Raw genomic sequence first — 24,005 nt, 5'->3', positions numbered from 1 at the left:
CAAACCGAATCTGTGTGGTTTCATTAATTTTTAAAAAATATTCTATTCATTTTTTTTTATTTAAATATTACGTATTTTTCGCATAACATTCTCTGAAAAATGTGGTTACTTAATTACCACTTTATCAATAACCAGGTGTTCAACAGTGAAGAATACAAATGGCACAGTGAAATTTACCGTCTGGTTGTACTATTTTCTAAGTACTTAAACTAGAATTGCATTATACTTGTCCAATTATGGTGGATGTCTGTATTTAAAAATCGTGTAATTCACATATGTGAATAATAATTCATCATTCACACACTACCTAAACTAATGCCTTAGTAGGCATTTCAGAGTCACCAATCACATTCTGGTTACAGAGAAGTACTGTGTAATAGCAGTAATGTTTGAGTACAAACAAACTGCCTTTGCATAACGGCGTTGAACTACGTGGAAGAAATCGTAACGCGTATGCTCTTTAAACTGCCTCAAACCACTCGCGCCAAGGAACAGTCGACGTCACGGCATAAATGTTGCGCACGGGAAAAGCACCGCACGCAAACGCCGTACTCAACTTAAGCCAATAGTGAAACCCTATGAATACACCGCTTAGTCATTTCCGCTTCCGGGTGATGGTTCAGGGTTCATAAACACTGTTGAAATTTGTGCTCTTTTTTAAAATCCTACAAAAAGCTTTTTGTTTTTTTTTTAAAAAAAAAAGAAAAATTAAATTGTGCTTACACGGGCTGCCTTGTGTAGTTGTTGGTCACAAATGTGAGAAATCTCACACTGCAAAATCAGCCAGGCGCTTGACGTTGTTGTCACACGCACGCTTCTCGCTCCGGAACGACGAGGTAATGTTGTTTTATCATGATAATTATTGTGTTCTCGTCCCCACCTGGAATTGGTTCACGTTTGTTTTTCTTCTTTTAACAGTAGCGTTTGTACAGTGCGGTTATAATAAGGTTAAGGTCATAATAAGACACGGCGAGTGGGGGGAGTAGTGGTGTGCAAACAAACACGGTTGTCGTATGACTCCGTGCGGTGTTGCCTACAGATTTGCAGATGACTCCACAGTGACTGGTGACTGACTTCTTTTTACTTTTTCATAAGAAAAATTTGGTGCGTTGATGATATGGACAGCAGGGAGGGTCTTCATTCATTAGGGCCACTGTCTTGCGGATTGAAGGTTTTGGATTCGGAACACACAACTTATTCTTGTATAATATATACACACAATTTGCTGCATTAGAATACTCTCTGTGTAACTGTGTAATTCATCTGGTTTAATATCTTACACTGTAACTGTAAGTCGCCTTGGAAATAGATCTCAGCCAAGTAAAGATGAATAATTTTTAGCATCTTCTGTCTTTCTAATAATTCACCTTGAAATCCCAATTTATCACTATTAACTGCATCTAAATTAAAGTAATGCCACTAAAAGTAAATGTGTATTAGATTGTTTCTCGCAATGTGTGTTCTGTGAAAAATGTTTTTTTTTTTTATTTATTTAAATAATTGCCGTACAGTGGTCCATGTTCAGTGAGCATTGGTCTGAAAGGGGGGCGTTATGTAGTCCCACTGGTTGTCATTAATATTATTATTATACGATAGGCATTATATGTGGAATCTCTGTCAGACTGGAAATGAGGATCTTTGAGACACTCATTGCCTTTTTGATTATTGAATTAATGCGTACTGTTAATAATACTTATACCTTTTTGTCTGTTTTTATTAATCAGCTCTCTGCTTTTCTTCTAGTCAGTATGGCAAATCTTGAGCAGTGGGTGAGCGATCGTCTCCATGACATCTTGGGTTTGAGCGATAAGTATGTCGCCCAGTTTATGATTGGATCGGCCCGCCGATCCTCTGGGCCACAGGACTTTCTGTCCCGCCTCCGAGAGACGGGCACCATCGACATTGACCAGAATGTGGCTGCCTTTGCCCAGGAATTATTTGAGAAGGTAATACAATAATGCATGTGCCACCTGGCCATTTATTTTTTTAGCTGACATAAGGCTTATGTGTGTACATCTTCCCTGTGTGCTTTTTTGAGATCCCCCGCAAGCAAGAGGTAGAAAGGCCTGCACGAGCCATGGAACGGCAGATCCTGGAAATGGAGAAGAAGAACCGCACGTACACATTACTAGAGGACAGTGACAGTGGTGGAGAGGACGTGAAAGAGAGGTCGAAAGTTAAAAAAGACAAAGACAGAGCAAAGAAGCGAAAACACCTTAGGAAGAAGCAGGAGGAGAGCCCATCATCCAGTGAAGATGAAAAGACCAAAAGGTTAGAGAAACAAACAGCTGCGTGTATAGTAACATGGGTTTATTTTGTTTATAGCACTGAGCCTGACAGTCTACTATGGGCATCCTTTACAAATGCATGTTTTAGTTATTTATTCATTAAGCTGAGACTTTTTCTCCAAGGGAGTATTATTACAAGCGACTTACATACAATCCTAACTTTGTAAGCTACTTGTAATTATATTCCTGTTTATACAACATGGTAATTTTATTGGATCAATTAAAGGAAAGTGCCTTGATCAAGGATACTATAGCCAGAGGTGGGATTCACAACTGGGTTCAGGTTGAAGGCAGCTGCTGTAACCACTATGCTAGCCACTGGTCTATATATACATAATGTATAATAACACATTACAGTGGATATTGTTCAGATGCAGTCTGTAGCTATTAAAAAGTCAGAATAAAAAACAGCACATTTTGGGAAACTGACATCAATGGCAATACTGTAATTTGACAATATGTAGGATGCTCTAAGTTAAGGCACGTAAGGAATGACACAGTACATATGTGTTTCTACCTATATTTACATTTATTTATTTAGCAGGCATTTTTCTCCAAAGCAACTTCCGATGAACTCTGTAGTGTTATCAGCCCACACACCTTGTTCACTGCAGTGACTTACACTGCTAGATACACTACTTACAATGGGTCACTCATCCATACATCAGTGGAACACACTCTCTCTGTCACTCACACACTGTGGGGGAACCTGAACAGCATGTCTTTGGACTTTGGGAAGAAACTGGAGGAAACCCACGCGGACGTGAGGAGAACATGCAAACTCCACACAGACTGAGGGAGGATCAAACCCATGTCCTCTCACATCACCTACTCACTGTGCCACCATGCTGTCCGTTTAATTTTTATGTAGCCGTCTTCCTTCCTGTACCTCTAAGCAGTTATTAACTTTGTTTTAGCACAAAAATGGCTCCCAAAGAGGAAAATGTACATGAGGAAACGGAAGAGGAGTGGGAGAAAGAGGAGAGAGAGAGATTGCAGGACCTTGAAGAGAGAGATGCTTTTGCAGAACGAGTCAAACAAAAAGACAAAGAAAAGACTCGACACATACTGGAGAGGAATGACAAGAAGGTAGGACCAGTCTGGTATATTAGGGTCCTTTAGTAGGTCTGACCAGATGCTGATTCCCTTATGGCCAGGTTTGTGCTCTAATTGTCCTCTCATCTGTTTCTTAGGCCTATGAAGAGGCTCAGAAGAGACTGAAGATGGCAGAAGAGGATCAGAGAAAGATGGTATAACAGATTACATGATTTTATTTAAACAATGTATTAATAAATATTGCGTAATGTGAGTTACACTGCACAGATACTGTTAAGGCATTGTTTGCTTGCAATTGATTATAATATATACAGTGACTGAAACAGTATAGTTTCATGGCTTAAACTATTGGTCTAAAGCAAAAAGGTTCACCGTCTCACGTCTAAAAATCTGAATGTTACTTCAGTTTAGTTTTTATGCAGCACTCTTCCTAACAAGGTTGCCTCAGGGGGGTCTAACAAAATCCGGCAATGCTAAAAAAAAAATATAGAGACATGCAACAAGTTGCATTGGTGTGGAAAAGAAAAACACAGAAGAGAGCAGAAACCTCTGGGGATCCAAGACTAACTGGCTGCAAGCCTTTTCTGGGCATTCTAACTTAGTGTGAGTAGTGGTGATAACAGTATTATAATACACTGACTTTGTCTCTCTGTTCTCAGCTCCCAGAGCTGAGGAAGAAGTCCCGGCGGGAATATCTGTCAAAGCGAGAGGCTGAGAAACTGGAGGACCTGGAGGCAGAGATTATCGATGAGGAGTACCTCTTCTCAAATCACACGCTGACAAGCCAAGAGAAGGAGGACCTGGACTACAAGAAGACAGTCCGGGACCTGGCCAAGGAGTACAAGAAGGCCGGAGCCAAGGAAAAAGAGGAACGCAAGAATAGATACTACATGCCAGAGGAGAAGAGAAGCAAGGTTCAAACTGATGCAGTTTTTCTGTTTCATAACCATGTCATTTAACACAACTAAATAGGAATTTCATGGATAATGTGCTTTTATTTAAGGAAGAAACTATAACTGTAATTCTTCAGGGATGACGATGTTATTTCGTATAATTTAGCTAAATGGATACCACATTTTTTCACAGATAATGTGCTATAGATAATTAGACAAACTTTACAGTTCACTGTTATTAATGATGGTTTTCCATTGTCTTTATGTTCTTGGACACACCTGCTGTTTTCTATAATGTTATTTCTCCCTTGACTCTCTTTCTCACTCAGACGGTTCCTGAGCGAGATCTGGAGCTGGAACTGGAGGAGGGGAGCCAGGAGATTGGTGGGGAGCAGGCCCGCTGGGAGGAGGAACGGCTGGGTGCAGCCTCCTTGCACTTTGGGGCCAAAGCTGAGAGGGAACGTGGCCTGAAGGAGGAGAGTGAGAAGTATCAGCTGGTGCTGGAAGAGGATGAGATGATAAACTTTGTGAGTGCCGTCACCATGAAGGGCACACTGATGGAGAAGGTATGCCGGACCTCTTCTGTAGTTCTTCATCCTGTGAGATTTGTTTCTTCTATTGTCTGTTTTCTAGTGCCATGTTGTAAGAATTAAAAGTGACATGTATCTCAATGGAGCTTCCCTACATTTTAGGACCTAGTATATTTTAGCACACACTTTATATCATCATGTTGCTGCGTTATGTCCTGGAGGCTTTCATGTCTGAGAAACGGAAAGGCTCACTTGGACTTCAGGTTTGAAGTGTCTGGTTCACGTTTTGAATAAACGTCATTGATGTTAGGCAGTTCTTATAGAGGATTTGTACCGTACTGCACAATGATTTTACGTGAACCCCTGTAACATTGCCGTTATTTGGTTCATATGGTGAAATGTGACAAATTAACTGAGCTTTAGAATCACGTGCCTGCAACCAAGTCTCTCTCTCTGTTGATATAATGCGCTCATTGTATTTTTCCCTGCAATGTATGTCGCTTTGGAGAAAAGCATCTGCTAAATGTGTATATGTTAATGTAAATGCGATTCTCTAGGAGAACAGCGAGCCTGTCTTGTCCGAAGCTGAGAAGCAAAGGCAGTCCATTCAGGAAGTCCGTCGGAGTTTGCCTGTTTTCCCATACAGAGAGGATCTCCTGTCTGCCATTGATCAGCATCAGGTTCTCATCATTGAGGGAGAAACAGGCTCTGGCAAGACCACACAAATTCCACAGTACCTCTTTGAGGAGGTTAGAACCTGGTTCTCTGCCTTTGGATTCATGGTCATCACATTACATGAATTTTAACGGCTGTATTTTTCCATGCTTTTTCCACCTGTATTCCCTTAAATGGATGGAGGAGCTGTATTCATTGTTTCTTGTGCTGACTCCATGTTCTTGATCACCAAGGGTTACACAAACAGAGGGATGAAAATTGGATGTACTCAGCCCAGGAGGGTGGCAGCCATGTCCGTGGCAGCCAGAGTGGCACAGGAAATGGGCGTCAAGCTTGGCAATGAGGTAACTTCTCTGGGAAAAGAAAAAATTTCAGCTTTTGCTATAAAGAACTATGTGAAAATGTATGTGGTTTACAGTCCTGTGTTTGCAGTCAGTGGGTTAAATGACTGAGCATGACTTGTCATCATTAGGTGGGGTACAGCATCAGGTTTGAAGACTGCACCTCAGAGCGTACTGTCTTGAAGTACATGACAGATGGAATGCTGCTCAGAGAGTTCCTCACTGAACCAGACCTTGCAAGCTACAGGTACCATGAAAACAGCATATAGTTTTCTCTTCCTGTGCCCCCTGCTTTGAAGTAAACACCCCGTAGTCCATTTAAATGGTTTATTTGGAATAATTTATCATATACTAGCAGCTTTGAAAGTATTTGTTTTACCTTTTAGTGATCATTATTATGTAAAACAGTTTCCCAAGCAAAGGTCTCTAAGTCCAGCAAGATTTCATACATAATGAGTTAATGATTTATCATATACTTTGACTTGTGACTAGTACAGAGTATTTGTGTTATGTTGTAGATGTAATGAAGAATGCAAATGTCAACTGCAAGCACCACGCCTTGTCTCAATCTCTCCTCTCATAGTGTGATAATCATTGATGAAGCCCACGAACGGACTCTTCATACTGATATCCTGTTTGGCCTGATCAAAGACATTGCTCGATTCCGACCGGATTTGAAGGTCCTGGTTGCCAGCGCCACTCTCGACACAGAGCGCTTTTCCTCCTTCTTTGATGATGCACCTGTCTTCAGGATACCTGGAAGAAGGTTCCCTGTGGACATATATTACACCAAGGTACTGTCTTCTTCACCATACACTATAGCAGCATTCTACTGTAGCCATCATACAAAGCACTGAGGTGCCCAACTTCCTATTGTACTACCCACCAAGGTATGATGCTGCATTAAGAGTATACAATCTGTATTTACACTATGCAAGTGCATTATTACACAGTGCACTACACACTACAAGCAACATGAAGGCATCATACTCTGTAGAAGTCTTTACACCAAGGCAATAATGCCTAGTATATATAACATAAAGGAGCATGTCAGTGTACTTCAACTGGAATGTACTTCATCAGCAAAAATGTCATAAGTAAGCAAAGGTTCCTACTCATCTGAGTAAAAATTGCTTTGGAACCTGTGATTGGAAATTGTTGGATACTGTGGATAATGTGATAAACCTTCATGCAGCAACTTGTGTGCTATGTTTAATACATCTGTGTTAGAATTGTAGAATAATAGATGAACGTTTATGCAGCTACTGGTTCATATGGTGGAATGTGACAAATTAACTGTAATTTACAATCAAGTGTCTGCATCCAAGTCTCTTCTTCTGTTGATGTAATGCACTCATTGTGTTTTTCTCTGAGATGTACGTTGCTTTGGAGAAAAGCATGTACTAAATGAATAAATGTAATCTCCTTATGAAATGGGGTCTTTGTGTTCTCTAGGCCCCTGAAGCAGATTATCTGGAAGCGTGTGTGGTCTCAGTGTTACAGATCCATGTTACCCAGTCCCCTGGCGATGTGCTGGTCTTCCTCACAGGACAGGTGAGAAGTGATAACTCCTTTTCCTGTGTACTGTGGGACTTTGTATTTTTATTTGTATTTTGCTTTTTGAAGTACATCTATGACTCACTCTTTAGTGTTCTGTGGTGGTTTCTGTTAATCTTCCTCCCTGCCATCTCCATTACTGCAGGAGGAAATTGAGGCCTGTTGTGAGCTTCTGCAGGACAGATGCAGACGTCTGGGTTCCAAGATTCCTGAGCTTGTTATCCTCCCTATTTATGCCAATTTGCCCTCAGATATGCAGGCAAAGATCTTCAATCCTACCCCACCAGGTGCTCGAAAGGTAACCCAGACATTGCTATCAGTTGTATCATGAGTTCTGGGATTCATAGTTTTTTGTTTGTGTCACATCTAAAGGCAACAGTCTCATGCCGATAACATCTACTTTCTGTAGTACTTACCTGTCAAATTTTGACTGACATGAGACATTTTCTCAGGTTGTAGTGGCCACGAACATTGCAGAGACCTCTTTAACCATTGATGGCATCATTTACGTCATCGATCCTGGGTTCTGCAAGCAGAAGAGCTATAATGCCCGGACGGGAATGGAGTCCCTTATCGTTACACCCTGTTCTCGGGTAACGACTTTTGAAGTTGACTCTTGAAGTTGCACTGTTGTGTAATGATACGTACGTGATATGATATCTCCTTATAATGGTAATGTGTTTTCTATAATACGGAACTGTTTGCACACTGAAGAAAAATTGCTGTCACCCAACTTGGAGTACTGTGTGACTTGTCCATGGCCACCTTGCCATCCAGATGCATTTAAAATTCAGATCTAAAGACCTAGTTGTAGCTAAAATATCTGTGTAGAATTTATTGCTTTGCCATCTTCACACATGATCTTTTCTCATCATAATTTCATAATTGTTTGCACTCCGGGGGTGTGGTGGCGCAGTGGGTTGGACCGGGTCCTGCTCTCCAGTGGGTCTGGGGTTCGAGTCCCACTTGGGGTGCCTTGCGACGGACTGGCGTCCCGTCCTGGGTGTGTCCCCTCCCCCTCCGGCCTTACGCCCCGTGTTGCCAGGTTAGGCTCCGGTTCCCCGCGACCCCGTATGGGACAAGCGGTTCAGAAAATGTGTGTGTGTGTGTGTGTGTGTGTGTGTGTGTGTGTGTGTGTGTGTGTGTGTTTGCACTCCCTGTGTCAGTAAAATTTTTGCATTTAATTTGGTGCATGATCTTTTTATGTCATATAGCATTATTGTTTAATGTCATCTGATTACACAGTGTAGATGTAGAAAAAATACACACACACACACACACACACACACACACACACACTCTTTCTGAACCGCTTGTCCCATACGGGGTTGCGGGGAACCGGAGCCTACCCGGCAACACGGGGCGTAAGGCCGGAGGGGGAGGGGACACACCCAGGACGGGACGCCAGTCTATCGCAAGGCACCCCAAGAGGGACTCGAACCCCAGACCCACTGGAGAGTAGGACCCGGTCCGACCCACTGCACCACTGCGCACCCCTAGAAAAAATATTCTTAGGGAAAAATAATGCTTTTAAATCATAAGTTTCTTTCTTTTTTTTTTATTATCGATGTTATGTATAAACTGGAAAAGAAGTGTTTATATTATGTGCATACCATAAAAATCACACACTGTTTTTGTTTGTGTGGCAGGCCTCTGCCAACCAGCGTGCCGGACGAGCAGGCAGAGTGGCTGCTGGGAAGTGTTTCCGGCTCTACACAGCTTGGGCTTTCAAGCACGAGATGGAGGAGACAACTGTGCCAGAGATCCAGAGAACAAACCTGGGCAATGTGGTGCTGCTGCTGAAGAGCTTGGGTATGGAGCTTATTTGACAGAGAACACCTGGAAAGGAGAGTCCATTTGGATTTTCCTTCAGTATGATGATATACTTTCAGCAGATCTTGTAATATGCAGCACTTGCAGAGCATCAGTCAAAAGTGTAGAGAAGAATGTGCCTTTGGGCTAATACCATTGCAGTCTTTTTGGATTAAACTTAAGACAAATTCATTTTAATTCAATGACATAGCATGAGGTATATTTAAATATACAGTTCAAGTGTTTAAATGGGTGAATTGATCAGACATCTAAAGTCAGACATTTTCACATTTTTTTTTTTTAGACATTTCCATAACTGGAAAAAATTGGAAAAGAGAATGAACCTAAGTTGTAATTATGCTGATGGTAAAAAATTTAAAACAGCTACTTACAGTGGAGAGCAGTTCCCTGTAACAAAACTTTGCATCATTGCTTAGTGTTTATTTGTGCAAGTTTAGGAGTGTTAGCTTTGCAAAACAAGCTCTTGTGGCACTGTTAACATTCCTTCATCCTGAGACAGATAAGACATTTCATTGTTTTGTCTGAATTTTTGCTTCGCTGTATTGTCTTGAGGTCATTTATGCACATTTTTCTTAGGAAAAACTTCCCTCCACTTTTTTTTTTTTTAAAGTAAGGCTGCTTTTAATTAGTGCAGTTTTTTTAAAGATTTAGCATTATACATTCTTTCTTGTGTTTTTTTCTGACAGGAATTAATGACCTCATTCACTTTGACTTTATGGATCCACCTCCTCACGAGACCCTTGTGCTAGCTCTGGAGCAGCTCTATGCCCTAGGTGCACTCAACCATCTTGGAGAACTCACAAAGGTATTTTCTCAGTGTAGATCACTCAGTGCACCTTCCAACAGCTTTTCTCTGGCACAGACTGCATTATGGCAAATGACCTGAAACAGCTTGAACTGATTAACCTTTTTGGCCAGAATTTTATCTCCAAAGACTTCTTATTGTTAAACAACCCATCCCTGATCTTTCACTACAGGATTCGCTGATTGGAAGGAAAAAAACAGCTGTTAAATGTGTGATGCACACAGGATTATTGGTTTCAATTATGTTCGTAGAAATTTTAAGTTTTTCGACTGGAAGTTACCCAGTATGATTTTGAAAGCTCTGAGAGAAGTCAGAGTTGCTGTAAATCAATCCCATATCACTGCCATTGTCCCTATATTTATGTTATCAACCATTATTTACAGTTAGGTCGTAGAATGGCAGAGTTACCTGTGGACCCCATGCTGAGCAAGATGATCCTGGCTTCAGAACAGTGAGTTCCGTTTGTTTGGAATACATTTCTGTCAACACTCACTAATAGTGAGAAACTTTGTCATGCCTGACAATGTCTCTCTATCAGGTATAAGTGCTCAGAGGAAGTTCTGACCATTGCTGCTATGCTGTCTGTGAACAACTCAATCTTCTATCGACCCAAAGACAAGGTGGTCCATGCAGATAATGCTCGGATGAACTTTGTCGTGCCTGGCGGAGATCACTTGGTGCTCTTGAATGTTTACAATCAGGTGAGAGTTTCTATTTCTGTGAGTGTACGTGTGTTTGCATGTCTTTGTTATGTGGGTGTGGACATGTTTAATGGTACAATGAGAACTGGTAAGGAGAGGTAAGCTAACTCTGTGTTCTCTGTGTTTCCCCAGTGGGTGGAGAGTGGTTACTCCACCCAGTGGTGCTACGAGAACTTCATCCAGTTCCGCTCCATGCGTCGAGCAAGGGATGTTAGGGAACAGCTCGAGGGGCTGATGGACAGGATAGAGGTGGACGTGTGCAGCTGCAACGATGACAGCGTGCCGATCCGGAAGGTCTTTATCATACACCTCATATGTGCCATGTTGTATTTCCCAACCTTTCTGCGAAACCTACCCCATCCTGCAGTTACAATAGGGTGGCTTCTTCTCCTTATACATCCTTTCATCATCCCTTTTATAACACTCTATAACCCTTTCAGTCTTACCTTGATTATTAGTTTTTACATTTTATTCATCAACAGCCATTATTAATGGAACAACTTATATTTTGTTTAAGGATACAGGAAAAGGTCTTTTAGTCATTGTTTTTGCTTTTGAGTTAATTGATCCGCTTGAATACTTGCTGCCTGCCAGCCCACTTGTGAAACTGTCATCCCATCTGTTTCTGTAAGCCAGCGATCATATTCTTTCCACCTGTGGTGTTGTGGTTGTGCCAAGTCTTGACGTTATGTCAGTCGGTTTTATTCCCCCTCCTTCCCAGGCAGTAACCGCCGGGTATTTCTACCACACTGCACGGATCACTAAAGGGGGATACAAAACAGTGAAGCACCAGCAGACAGTCTATGTTCATCCTAACAGCTCCTTGTTTGAGGAGCAGCCCCGCTGGCTTATTTACCATGAGCTGGTATTCACAACCAAGGAGTTCATGAGACAGGTATGGACTGCTGAGTGTACACTGCCACATCTGTAGTCTGTATCCATTGTGTGCCTTTGCCATGTCTTTGCTGCATCACTGCTATGATTATATGGTGTGACATGTTAAAAAGTAGTCTTCTCTCTTCACCAGGTCATAGAGATCGATAGTAGCTGGCTGCTGGAAGTAGCTCCTCACTACTACAAGAACAAAGAGCTGGAGGACAGCAGTAGCAAGAAGATGCCTCGTAAACAGGGAAAGGCTCGCGAGGAGCTTGGGTGACCAAGGAAGGCACTTGACTATGAAACTGTGCTGATATACGGAGAGGATCTCAGCAGGCTTGGCTGAAATCAGGACTAACAATGTGGTAGGCAAGAGCCAGATGTGGTGGGAAGCAAAAGTACGAAGCTAAATTCCCAAATGCTGAAAAAGTTACTAAAGAAATCACTTTGGTTTATGTTGGACAAAAAGGAAAGGTGTTTTATTTGACTGAGTAGAGGCTCCTCCTAATTTGAATTTGAGTGATTCATAACATGCCTTCAGGACAAAGACTTGTCATGTGACAACCCCATTCCCAGCATTTTCCACAGTATTGTGGCTAAAGGCAGAAAAAACTGGTTTGCAAGGAATGCTGTGGACACCAGTCTCTCATCTGTAAAGATACTTGTAGGTAACAAAAGGTTAAGGAGAGCAGTAACATCCTGAATACAACAAGTTCACTCAGCACAATCTGCAAAAATAATCATCTGCGTCTGACCTACCAGCAGCTGTTCTTGTGGGGTTGTATTGCCACCAATACTCATTATGTTCAACTTCCAGCTTTAACTGATGTCATAATTATCTTTTTTAATCTGGATCATGTGCACAGTACTTTTATCTTGTATTTTTCCAGTATTCACCTACTGCTATGTGGAGCTAACAGGTTCCGCAGGTTTTTACAGGACTGTGCTCATTTCTGGCAAGTGTTCGATTTAAATAAACACCATAAACTGAACATTGACCGTTTAACTTTGTTTGGGGCAGTATTTTCCATTTTCTCAATTTTACTGTCTTTTTTTTTCTTTTGCAGTAAAAATTGCAACACAAAAGGTTGCTTTTGTTTGGCATTGTTTCACATTAGGTGTAGCAGCTTGTGACTGCAGGGTTCCATCAGCCAGTGTTTACCAAGCCTAAGTCATTGCCTAGTTCATTTATTAACCTAATGGATGGTTTCAAGCTGATCTTTAGTGCTGTTTCATTGTTTAGAGGAAGTACGTTGAGGTACGGATTGATGCCTATATATAGACACCTGTCTGGCTTGTTTGAATTGCTTACGTTAGTGATGACTCTTATTCTCAACACAATGCTTACAAATGTGGGGCTGTGTTTTTTTTTTTTTTTTTTTTAAACTTCAGTTTTATTTATTTGGGTTTTTTTAACTGGAAAATTCTTTGTAAAATGTTGAAAAGGTAGTGTCCAATCTGGTGACCATGTCAGCCCATCTTGATAAGTAATGTTACACCATTACATGCAAACTAACCTGAACCAGACCCCATCACTGCTGCCCAGTGCTACACCAACACACAGATCATGGTGCCCAGCCCTGTTACTCTGCTTAGCTTTTCCACTCGTGTCTGTATTTCATTATTAGATACTGTTAAAAGTACAGTTAGTTAGCTGTTGCAGTGTTTGAAAATGTGGGACTGCTTTCATCTATATAAATATTCATACATAATACAGGCTACATAGGAGACCCAGTAAAGTTCATATAAATACAGGAAAGAAGTTGCAAAAGTTTTTGGTCACATTCTTAACTTCATATTTTACTCAGATGCCACAGCAACAGGTTTTACCAGGTAGTGGGAGAAAAAAGGAGGAAGTGTGGCAAGAGAGAGGGAGAGAGGGAGGGAGGGAGGGAAAAGATCAGAACAAAACAAACAGGGGGAGTGAGTAAGGGAAGAGGAGAGTCAAGGAGAGGCAGACCTCTAAAAGGGTGTGTGGTGAACAGTGCTTCACACAGAGCTACAGGCAAGATGTGGTCCTGTGCGAACATGGAATAAACCAAGTTGCTCTTTTGCTCGTGAATACCACTGAATGAAAAACCTACTGTTAGATGCAGGGAAGACAGGTGAGTCTATTTTTTTCCGAATAAGTATACTTAGTGATATAGAAGAGGAAAAATAAAAACAAATTTAACTAATTTTTTACAATGTTAAGATATTAAAAAGGATAATGCATTTTTATAGCAGCATAGTATATGTCAACATATACCTTACATATTGTACAACACTTGAGGATGTTCATTTTTTTAACTGCTGTTCTGATTAAGATATACAATTGTTTAGAGGGAAAGTAGGGTTATGTGGAAGTTGGATGTATCGACGGCAAATACTGAGAAAAGTTTAATCAGAGCTGATACAGGTTTGCAATGCATTCTAGAAGGCTGAGCACTCCTTACTTATACAGTGTAATCACAGGAAAAGCCAGTTAAACTACAGTGCCAATCAAAAGTTGAGTACACCTGGGCAGTACCTGTACGGGATGAGCTGGACAAAGAATGAAAGCAACGCAACCCACAAGTGATCTACATCTCTGGCACTGCTGCAGACAAAATGGAAAGACATGCCAGCTGATTTCCTGTTCAGACTTAATCAAATGCCTCATGAAGAAAACTACTGTTCAGCCAGTGTATTCTCACTTTTGCCTGGTACTGTAAATAAATAAATGCACCAAATGTAATGTCTCCCTGCTCCTTTCTCCAACAGTGTTCATCATGAGTGAGAGAAAAGACAGCAAGAGAAGTGGTGGAAGCCAAGGCACCACGGCTAAACAACAGAGCAGTCTGCCTCGGATTGGAAGCAAGAGGAGATCCTTGCGTCGAAGTAGGAGCAGCGATGCTGAAAGGGAAGGACGAAGAGCAGAGCGACGTAGAGACAGGGAGGAGGGCAGGGAGCGTGGGCGGAGTGAAGAAAGACGAGGAGAGAGAGGCCAAAGGAGCACGCAAGCCCCCGAAGAATTCAGAGAGGAGACAGAGTGCATGGTGTGTTTCTGCCCTTACGACAATGTGTTCAAAGCTCCCAAGGTCTTGGCCTGTGGCCACACCTTCTGCCTGGAATGCCTAGCCCGCATCAACGTGTCTTCTCCAGAGCTGAAGTTTGTGTCATGCCCTGTGTGCCGGGGGCTCACCAACTTGCCCCATGGCCGAGACCTACCCCACCTGGAAAACAATAAAGACGTTTTCAAAAAGATGCCACCTGAAATGCAGAGACCACTGTCTGTGCGCTTTAAGCGCAGTGAAGGTAAACTGGTCCTGAAGAAGGCCCCCACGAAAGCTCCTGGTGGATCCACTAAGAGCAGCCTCATTCTGCCCGGCTTTAAGAAGAAAGAACAGGCAGGGCAACAGGTCCAAGGGGGTGACCCACAGTTGGGGACTGTCGAGCTGGGCATTGCTCCAACCACCACCATAGATGTTGGCCGCCCTCCTAGTAGAGTCAGGGGTCGCCTGCGTCAGATCGTTCGCTCCAATCAGTGCTACTATGTTGTGGTGGCGGCCATAATCATAGTGACAGTGGCTCTGATGCTGGTGGGAATCCTTACTTTTGTGGTTTTACCTGGTTTTGGGACATCGTATATTGGTACGTCCCAGGGCTCAGAGACAACGCTGAAACCAGCGGAGGGACATAAGCCCTGATAGAGTGAAGGGGAACAGGAAGAAATATAACAGAAGGGAGAGACAAGCATGCAAATATTCAGTGATAAAGGCCAGCAAATGTAGGGGCAACAGAAACAGCCCGTGATTATTTGTTTCAGCTTTACACTGCTGTGTGTGTATACAGCATACAAAGCCAAATACATTAAAACATTGGAGAGCCCTGAAGCACGTGAATACTTCAGAAGGGTAAACAAGAAGTGCAGAAGGAACCTGCTACTGCTGTATCACTGTATCTTCTGACGATAGACACAAAAGTCCTGTGGACAGAAAGGAAAGACTGATTTTCATGAAGATGTAAATACCAGATATTTTATACCACTTCTTACACTCTTGTTTCCTTGTGTTCATTTAGGGTGAATATGGATTTATGGATAAACAGGTAACAGTCTTTTGGGTTGGTGGGAGTAAAGACAGTATAGATGGAAAAATGTGAGACAAAAAAATATAAAGGAATAGATGAACTAAGCTATCAGGAGAAATGAACTGGTCTCAAAAAGGAGGATATGCAAATGCACTTGACCCTTACCTAGATCACCTGCTGTGAATGGGCTGCTGTTACCTTGTGCTAGTGTCGAGCCAAAAATCTTCTAGCCTGGGTCTCAGCATGGTACTTATTTACTGCACTAAATATGTGCTGCACTTTATGTAGATACACTGTATGAGTATAATAAGATTCAGTATATCACAGTAAACTTAACCATATGTATGAAAAGAAATTTACAGTTGTATCAGTCGCATACTTTGCACAGACCACCTCACAGAAAGACAGTGTATGTTTATTGTTGGTTGTCCTCATTCGTGAGTTACATGTTACTTGGATTGTTGCCCAAGACTTAATAAAGTGGAATGGGGATATGTTTTGTCATGTTTGGTTAGTTAAATGCTCCATGTATTCAACATTCAGTTTCACAACAACCCGCTCCCCCCACTACAACCCTCACTAACAGGTTTAACCAGAGCTGATCTGGTCAATGATAATGAGGCTCACTAGAAAATTCCTCTTGTTTATTTCAAATACTGCTTCCTTCCTCTGAGCACTGCTTTCTTTTTTACTTGATCAAAAGTAATTTTTCGGTATAAACTACCTGTAGACCCCAAAAAGTACTAAACCTTTCTTGTGAGCTAGTTCTAGCTGCTTACTTTGCCTTTCAGTAAGCAAGGAAATGTGACGTTGCGTTTCTTGCCCTCTGTCTCAGACATCTTGAGTTAAACCTGTTCAGCTGGATTGTCTGCCATAAAAAGAGGTGACAGTTCAAGGCTAAACTAGAAGGGTGTTGAACATTAGAAGAGAAAGGCTGTTAACTATAGAGGGCCGTGCTACCAAGAGCTGGAGGTAAAAATAATGTAATCTAATGTCTTGTTTATTCACGAAGTGCATACTACATGTGGACTTACTCAGGCATTCAGACACAGTGCATTTTTGTTATTCTTCATAAAAGTACCTGACATATTGCTATGGGATTTGCTCATACCCTTGTGACTTTTTACCACCGTCTGTATCTGTAGCAAACGTGTGTCATCCACAGACATAACAGAGGAGGTTTAAATACATTGTTGGTGATAACAAAGAGACAGAAATGCTGTTTCCTCATTTTTGATAATAAAACACTGTAAAAACAGCTAATCTCTGAATTGAGGTCAAATGAAATGTATCATTTACAATACAGATGACGGCACTTCTCACGATTACAAGGAGCACACAGGATCACAAAGGGACAGTTTCCACACCCTTAGAGATGTATAATGCAGTTCAGTTTGCCTTACCGTATTGTGAAAGTTAAGAATGCATTCTTTACATTATTTGATTTCACCAGTTGTAATCTCATAAAAAGTAGGTTGGTTTTTGTGTACACAACAGATACTTCATACTTACTAAGTTTAAAATATGCAATGCATTCCCGACTCTTCAGATGAATAAAGCTTCAGTTTTCTCTGATGCTGCATTTATTAATTCAACTCAATTTATTTTTATACAGTGCTCTTCTCACACAGTGACAGTGCAGAGCTAAGGATGAGAGGCATAATGAAAAGGTTAGCTATACATTAAATTACTGCAATATTAATGTAATGACTTGTACTTTATATTATTTGGGTGAAACATAATGCTCTGCAATGAACAAATAAAAGAGCAGTGATTCACTGTTTTAAGGAGTGGGGTAAGACAAAAATTATAAAAGTTAAAAATAATGAAAATTTAATTGAAGGGTAGGAGACTAATGCCTAGTTTTTTTTATACATTGTGGTTTTAATTTGTTTTTGGAAGCAATGTAATTTGTTTTCAGTGGCTCTATTATACTTATTCCAGTAGTGAGGGATATGATGCAGTTTAAAAATATCAAGAATAAGTATGATTCTTCTATCAGAAAGTTATTATTCCTGATAATATGTACTAACTACAAAATGTTGAACAGAATTCTGAACAGAACTTCAGATCCATAAAAGGGTGACTATAGTTCTTGGTTAGCATTCTAAATCTATGGATGTTTGGGGAAACAAAGACACTGGCTTGGCACTATTTAAAGATATGATTATATGGCCACTAAAAGTAGTACAATTAGACTTTTGAAGTCTAGCCCTTTTATGATCAAGCTGTCTAGAGACCTGTATAAATCAGTATTTTTCAAAATTGACATGTCTTCTGGGCATATAAAGGTGGACAAAAATAATGAAAATCCAAAATGTGAACATCAAGTAGTTAAAAAGAAGTAGTAAAATCCCCTTTTGCTTTCAGAATAACCAGACCCCCAGTCATATAAACCCTGAGGTGTGTATAGTGGAATATTTGACCAGTGAAGCCTTAGGCACCTTTGGCTCTGTCCAAAAATCCTTTGCATCCATTGGATTTCTCCCAGCATAAATACATCCCAAATAAAGGACAATGTAAAAGATAACTCACCAGACTACATTTTTTTTCCTCCTGCCCAGGGGTCAGTTACTCAGACGTTTGTACCCATTGCTTCAAATTAAGCACTTCTGCTGGATTTAGTGGGGCTGTGACTATATATCACCTCTTTAACCTTATTAAAACTCAGTGAGGTGTGTAATATTAGTTTAAAATGGTAAGAATTAAGAATGCTGATTGCCAGGGCTCTTTACAGATAACATACTGACAGTTGAAATCCAACTTAACATTTTTTTTTAGCTCCTTCTGTGATTGAATGAAAGCTGCACTGTTTTTATATAGTGTTATTACCTTGTTCACCTGGGGTCCTTCCATACTGGTTTATTCTTTTAGCTGATGCGCTCTCTCAAAATGACTTACAATGTTAAGGTATTTTTTTATGATTATGTACCCACTGATACAGCTAGGCAATTTTACTGGAGCAATTTAGGGTAAAGACCTTGCTCAAGGTACTGCAGCCGGAAGCGAGTTTCCAATTTGCGACCTTTGGGTCCAAAGGCAGCAGCTCTAATGCTATCGGTTGTCCCTAATTTAGTCAAGTTGGCCTTAGTTTAGTTAAGTCGAGCTTAGTTCTTAAGTTTAATGAAAATTTGTTGGTTTACTTAAACTCAGACGTTGACGCGCGCGATAGGGAAAACTTTCAGGAGTGATATGAATATGAGAGATTTGGGATTTTTCACTTGAAGGGCAACGTGGCCATTCAGGGAAAGCGGTGTGTGTTGAACAGGGCCAGACATCCCACCAGCGAGTCACACACACACACACACAGAGTCTAACAGACCTCCACTCATGTTTTATTAAAGAGCTCCAGCCCCACCATTACTGAAGCCCCCCGGGTTCGGTTGTTGGATAACTCTGCTCTGGGGCCAAACTGTAACAAGTGGGTGGCTCATGGCCCAGGCTATCCCTGGCCTTGTCCTGTAACCCTGCTCTTTGCACTTTCCTCCATGAACAAGGTGCTGTCATTTAGCCCAAGTGCCGTTTTTGCCGCAGCCAGGAGCTTGATTTTAAGAAGCGTTTTGTTACAGAACCGAACAATTTTGCGATGACGTCCACGCCTTCGGCTTCTGCCCTGACAGCGGTGCTGCGCTGCCGAGGGAACTTGTTCGCCCGCAACCAGGCCAATAAGAAGAGGCCTCCCGCAGGAAGCGGCTACAGCCTCGGCCTCAAGTGCAGCACGGCAGCCGAGTGCGGAGCGCCAGCGGTGGGCAGGGACTGCAACGTAGAGCCGTGCCGGATCTTCCTCCGGTTCAGCTCGTTTCCACGAGAGCGAGGTGCGGCTCGACCAGGGATTTCCGTGCAGGTCAGACACGCCGACGTCGGACGGTTGAACGTCCGGGTACCGAGGGACGCAGCCCGGTGTGGTGCTGGGCTCAAGATGGGCTTCGACCTCTCAGAAACGCTCTCGCTCATGCTCGGTTTGCGGAAGGGCTGTACAGCGAGCGGTAGCGGAGCAAAGATCATGGGAGACGCTACGTGCTCTAACACGCAGAAGCTACTGCTCTCGGACCGACTCAACGGAACACCTCGTCCCAAGTGTCTGTCCGCGACGGTGCGACACGCGCTGAACTTAAACAAACGATGGCTCGACACGGCGGTTCGCTCCTGGGCCTCCATCGGGGAGCGGTGCAGCTTCCTGGGTTCCCTGGTGTCCGGCGTCCTGCGCCGAAGGCCGGAAAACCCGGGCGGGGAGCGGAAGGTCCACACCTGCGGCCGCAGGACGGGAAGGCGGCTGTGAGGCGGAGCGCCGGTGAGTGGAGTGAGTGGAACGGCAAAGCGGGAAGGAGACCTGGCCACAGGGTCCCGGAATGATCATGGTGCTCAGCTTAGTATTTTTGTGGGGGAGAGTGGGGAAAAAATACAAACAATGCAACTAAACACACGAAATCCTTTTTTTTTTTTTTTTCTTTTCTTCAATAATCAGACTTTTTTTTTTTTTTTGAATAATTGGAGGGGGGGGGGGGCGAAAACTAAGTTATTTTCGCACTTTTCCAGGTAGTGTTTGTAATCATCAGGTGCGGAGACGTGTACATTTATGGACAAAAAGTAGCGGTATGTCAGTGAGTGCACTTCTGGAAGGAGCAGACAAATTGGTCCGGAACTCCGAGCGCGATTCCAACAACCTAACGGTGTTGCGAGCGGCTGCAGCGCTTTATGAGCCTCATGATTATCGACACTCGCTCAACTAAACTGTGTTTGCTTTAAAGCCCTTATTGTTAAATGAAATCACTGTTTGCTAGTTGTCCTACAGACTTTTTGTTGGAAAATCATGAAGGAAGGACGAGGAAAAACTGCGAAACAGTGGGACAGTGTGGACAACAACAACAGTATTGATCCACGCAGGTCTTACAAACGCCGTGAATTTATTATTAATATCAGTAATAATGTATATACTTGTTACGTTTCTTACGGTTAAATTACGAGTCTAAAAACAGTATGAACACTTCGTTAATCCCAGCTGTTCATGTCGCATTTGAGGATTTCAACCAGCAAGCATTTTGATTCAGGGAAACAGTTTTGTGTCAGTTTTTGTTTAAATTATTACAAAAAAAAAAAAATCAAATTGTTTCAGTCCCTCAAATCGCAGTGGAATATTTTGCATGAATGCAGTCAGCTTCCATAAGGCAAAGATGTCTCAGAGCTGGTAAGAATTTTAATTTAATAATGGTGTTATGTACAGCAGTTTAGATTTAATTGTCTGCTGCTGATTTTGAATCCAAATTTAATGGTGGCACAAATTAATATTAAAACGTGCATTTTCAGTTGGGAGTGTCTTTTTGGGCACAATAATGAATTTTTTTGTATTGACTCCTAAAAGACATGTCTAAAAGCTGAGTGAATGTAAATTTTGTGGATAAGTAATGGAAAAACTGCTCATAGAAATGAGTTATTTACATAATTTGATTTTGTTCTTGCTTAAATATGTACTCTGGCAAATTAACTATTCGTTCAAAACTTGGACTTTGTGTATATTTCAATGTGTTTTTGAGAGATTTTAGCCTTTTTTGGAAAGAGCATATTTTGCAGGAGATTGGGATTAGAAATACATGCTTGATAAATTGGAAACATGGGCATGAGGTTTAAAGAATTTCTGTTACTTAAATAGCATGGTAAATAGTTTTTTGATAAGTTCTGTTTTAAATCTCAAGAATGTGTGTGTGTGTGTGTGTGTGTGTGTTGCAGGGAGATGGTCTGAAAGGAAGAAAGTTACCATCCTTTTGGCCTGGTGATGGAAGAAGGGGCCCCAAATCCTAAGCCTTCCCAAAGGCCATCTCTGGGGCCAAACACCCTGCCGCTAAACCTGGACCGGGGCCAGTAATTAAAAAAAGAAAAAGAGGGGGGGGGAAAAAAAAAGGTAGCGATAAATGCTGTGTGTTCATGTAAGAACCTGTTAGAACTTTCTTTAGGTCTTTGAATGTAATACTGAGAAGTTTATGACCTTGGCTGTGATTAGGATAGGAGGAGCTTTTTCAAGAGTACGTAGCACCTGTCCTGATCTTGGTCTTTTACAATCCCTGATGCAAAACTTGAAGGTGTATTTGGTGTTTTCGTGCGTACTGCAACGCCCCTTTAGATCAAATCTAGGGGTTTCCAGCAGGTGTCCCAGAAAGAATGCCTTTTTAAAAAGGTCTCCTGTTTTTTTTGGTTAAAAGTAATGCACTGTCTTATGAAACACTGTGCCAAGTTGGGGGGGAGGGTAATGTGCAATTGTTGGGTAAAAGACCATACTTTTTATACCAGGGTTAGTTTAGCTCACTCTCCTGGACCTTTTCAGGTATGGTGGTGATACATGTTGTGGTGATGTTGCTTTTTTTTTTTTTTTTTTTTTTTTTTGTACATTTCAAGAAACAGCCATATGTAGATGAGAAGAAAATCTTATGAGAATTTTCTCCTCTGTGTGAGAATCACATTCAGGCAAAATCACTGTGCCACTGGATACTGTGTCACTTTCTTTCTACATATTTGCTCTAATGGGGTAGAACTCATGAGTAATGCACATGAGGTTGATATTACTGCCCTCCGAGCATTTTCATTTGGTAATAAAGAACACTAAAAGTCAGCATTTAGTTGCTGATTGTTCTGCAGATAAAACTTTTGTGGAAAATAAGCCATTTGGAGTAAAGAGGGGGAAGACTATTTTGGTAAAGACTGTAGTACCAATATGATTGAATGCATAAAAACTTTTCTGTTGATGTGCATTTTTCGTGTTTATAGTTTTAAAGAATTTTAAATACTTGGCATACAAAAATGTCATAGAAATGTGCCTAGAAGGATAAATACTTCTTAAAACATAGATATTACCTCTAAATTTCATATTAATGAAGTTATTCAAATATGCTGTACAAACTAGTTATGATTATGAAAGCAGTAATGTAACACATTGGAATTTTCTGTACCTGCATTGTGTGCTGTGTTCCTCTGTTACTGATGCTTCTGCTTTTAACCAAGTCTGAGAAGTTGCACTCTTTGTCTGCATAGCAAACATTTGCCATGTTGTGCTCTCTGCGGTCCCCCCCCCCCAAAATTGGATTTTTTTTGGCCATTTTAATTGGCCACAGAATTTTCTTTTAAAAAGTGAACAAATGAAGTTGTGAAAACAATATGGTATATATTTAGTTGTTTTCTTGTTGAGGGAGAATTATTACATGTTTCATGTAAATTTCAGCAACTGTTTTCCTAAAATATGCAAAAATAAACTAATGCGCACAATGTATGTAATGTACTGTTACAGCATTTGTGTTATTGGAATATGGCTAGATTATGATAAAGTAACAATTCAGGATGATTCTTCTCCCCATAGCAATTTACAGTATTCTCTTTATAAACTAACCTGCTTGCAAATATTTACCCACTTACACAGTAGATTTTTAATAACAATTTAAGGTAGGTACCTTCAGTACTTTTTTCAAAAAAAATGAATCATTGCTACTATAGCATGAACAGGGTTCAAAACTGGCAGTGCAATGTCTTACTCACTTTGTCTTAGAGACTGTTTTGGTCTTTTGATATTTTTGCACCCAAGCTCCTTCAGACTTTTAGCCTTAAGCTCTCCATTCATTTTGGGGAAAGGTATGACATGAAAGAAAATTTATTTTAAAAAGTTAGTTTCAGTACTTTCTATTAATAAAAATAACTTGCAAGTTGGGTTAATATCTTATCTTGCATAACTTATCAAGTATCTGTTCCTTACTCAAGATACAGAAACACATCTAGAGTACTGTGAGCTTGGATAAAAGAGCTATTATGTAAGTGCCTCCTACTTGTTCCTCTTTAGGCTTACTAAGTGTTTTGAATAGAGGACCCCTATGAACCATTCATGAATGCATGTTTGCAACCTTGAAGGAAAGCATCACCTGCCGTACACTGTACACAACACTGTTCACTTCACTACACAAATGCCTATTTAACATAAACCACATTACTTTCAGTGATTGCATCAATGATTTATTCTGTGAACAAATGGTACATTATGAGTGGTAATGTAAACGTGTATTTCATGCAGGTTACCACCGTTCCATGTAAATTTTTTTTTTAAAGAAATACCTCTGTCAGCAGGGAAAAACTAGTAGAATGCAAATACATCTGAGGTATACAGAGGATTGCTGAACAGATGTTCCTTTATCCCACAGTGCAGACAAATACTTAATTTCCTTTGCAAATTGTGATGGTAACAATAGTTAATAATAGCAACTACTATTGTTATATTGCTTCTCCTCTACATTAGTCACAGAGTAAGTTTTTCCACAGTCCGGTTACTTGTGGGCTGCAGGGTGTTTTTGTTTACTGCTGTTCAACAGTACTGTACTGCAGTGTCCCACGGTGGCAGTAATGAGCCTGTCTTCAGTAAGCTACATTCAG

General features: G+C 41.2%; 2 protein-coding genes across 3 annotated transcripts; both read left to right on the top strand.

Annotated features, from left to right (window-relative positions):
- The first annotated feature begins 614 nt into the window (after positions 1-614).
- On the top strand, positions 615-12,550 carry dhx16 (DEAH (Asp-Glu-Ala-His) box polypeptide 16). The gene is made up of 21 exons (XM_018740774.2): positions 615-836; positions 1,744-1,946; positions 2,039-2,271; positions 3,206-3,377; positions 3,482-3,538; positions 4,004-4,258; positions 4,567-4,803; positions 5,325-5,516; positions 5,676-5,786; positions 5,915-6,030; positions 6,367-6,577; positions 7,239-7,337; positions 7,486-7,638; positions 7,793-7,933; positions 8,990-9,152; positions 9,860-9,978; positions 10,362-10,429; positions 10,517-10,679; positions 10,812-10,973; positions 11,401-11,574; positions 11,707-12,550. The coding sequence occupies exons 2-21, from the start codon at positions 1,749-1,751 to the stop codon at positions 11,833-11,835; spliced, it is 3,153 nt and encodes a 1,050-aa protein (XP_018596290.1). The 5' UTR covers positions 615-836; positions 1,744-1,748; the 3' UTR covers positions 11,836-12,550.
- Positions 12,551-13,455: 905 nt separating this feature from the next.
- Positions 13,456-19,269, top strand: rnf183 (ring finger protein 183). Of its 2 annotated transcripts, XR_003797125.1 has the most exons (3): positions 13,456-13,660; positions 14,298-16,577; positions 19,226-19,269. XR_003797125.1 is itself a non-coding variant. In XM_018740638.2 (2 exons), exons 1-2 carry the CDS (start codon positions 13,627-13,629, stop codon positions 15,221-15,223), a joined length of 960 nt encoding a protein of 319 aa, XP_018596154.1. In that variant the 5' UTR covers positions 13,456-13,626; the 3' UTR covers positions 15,224-16,981. The 2 variants fall into 2 exon arrangements, 1 of the variants encoding a protein (XP_018596154.1); XM_018740638.2 differs by lacking the exon at positions 19,226-19,269 and having other exon boundaries at positions 14,298-16,981.
- Positions 19,270-24,005: the final 4,736 nt, after the last annotated feature.

This window comes from Scleropages formosus, chromosome 18, assembly GCF_900964775.1.
Source record: "Scleropages formosus chromosome 18, fSclFor1.1, whole genome shotgun sequence".
NCBI lineage: Eukaryota > Metazoa > Chordata > Actinopteri > Osteoglossiformes > Osteoglossidae > Scleropages > Scleropages formosus.
Note: the sequence above shows the minus strand (reverse complement) of the source record. Positions and strands in the feature narration are given on the sequence as shown.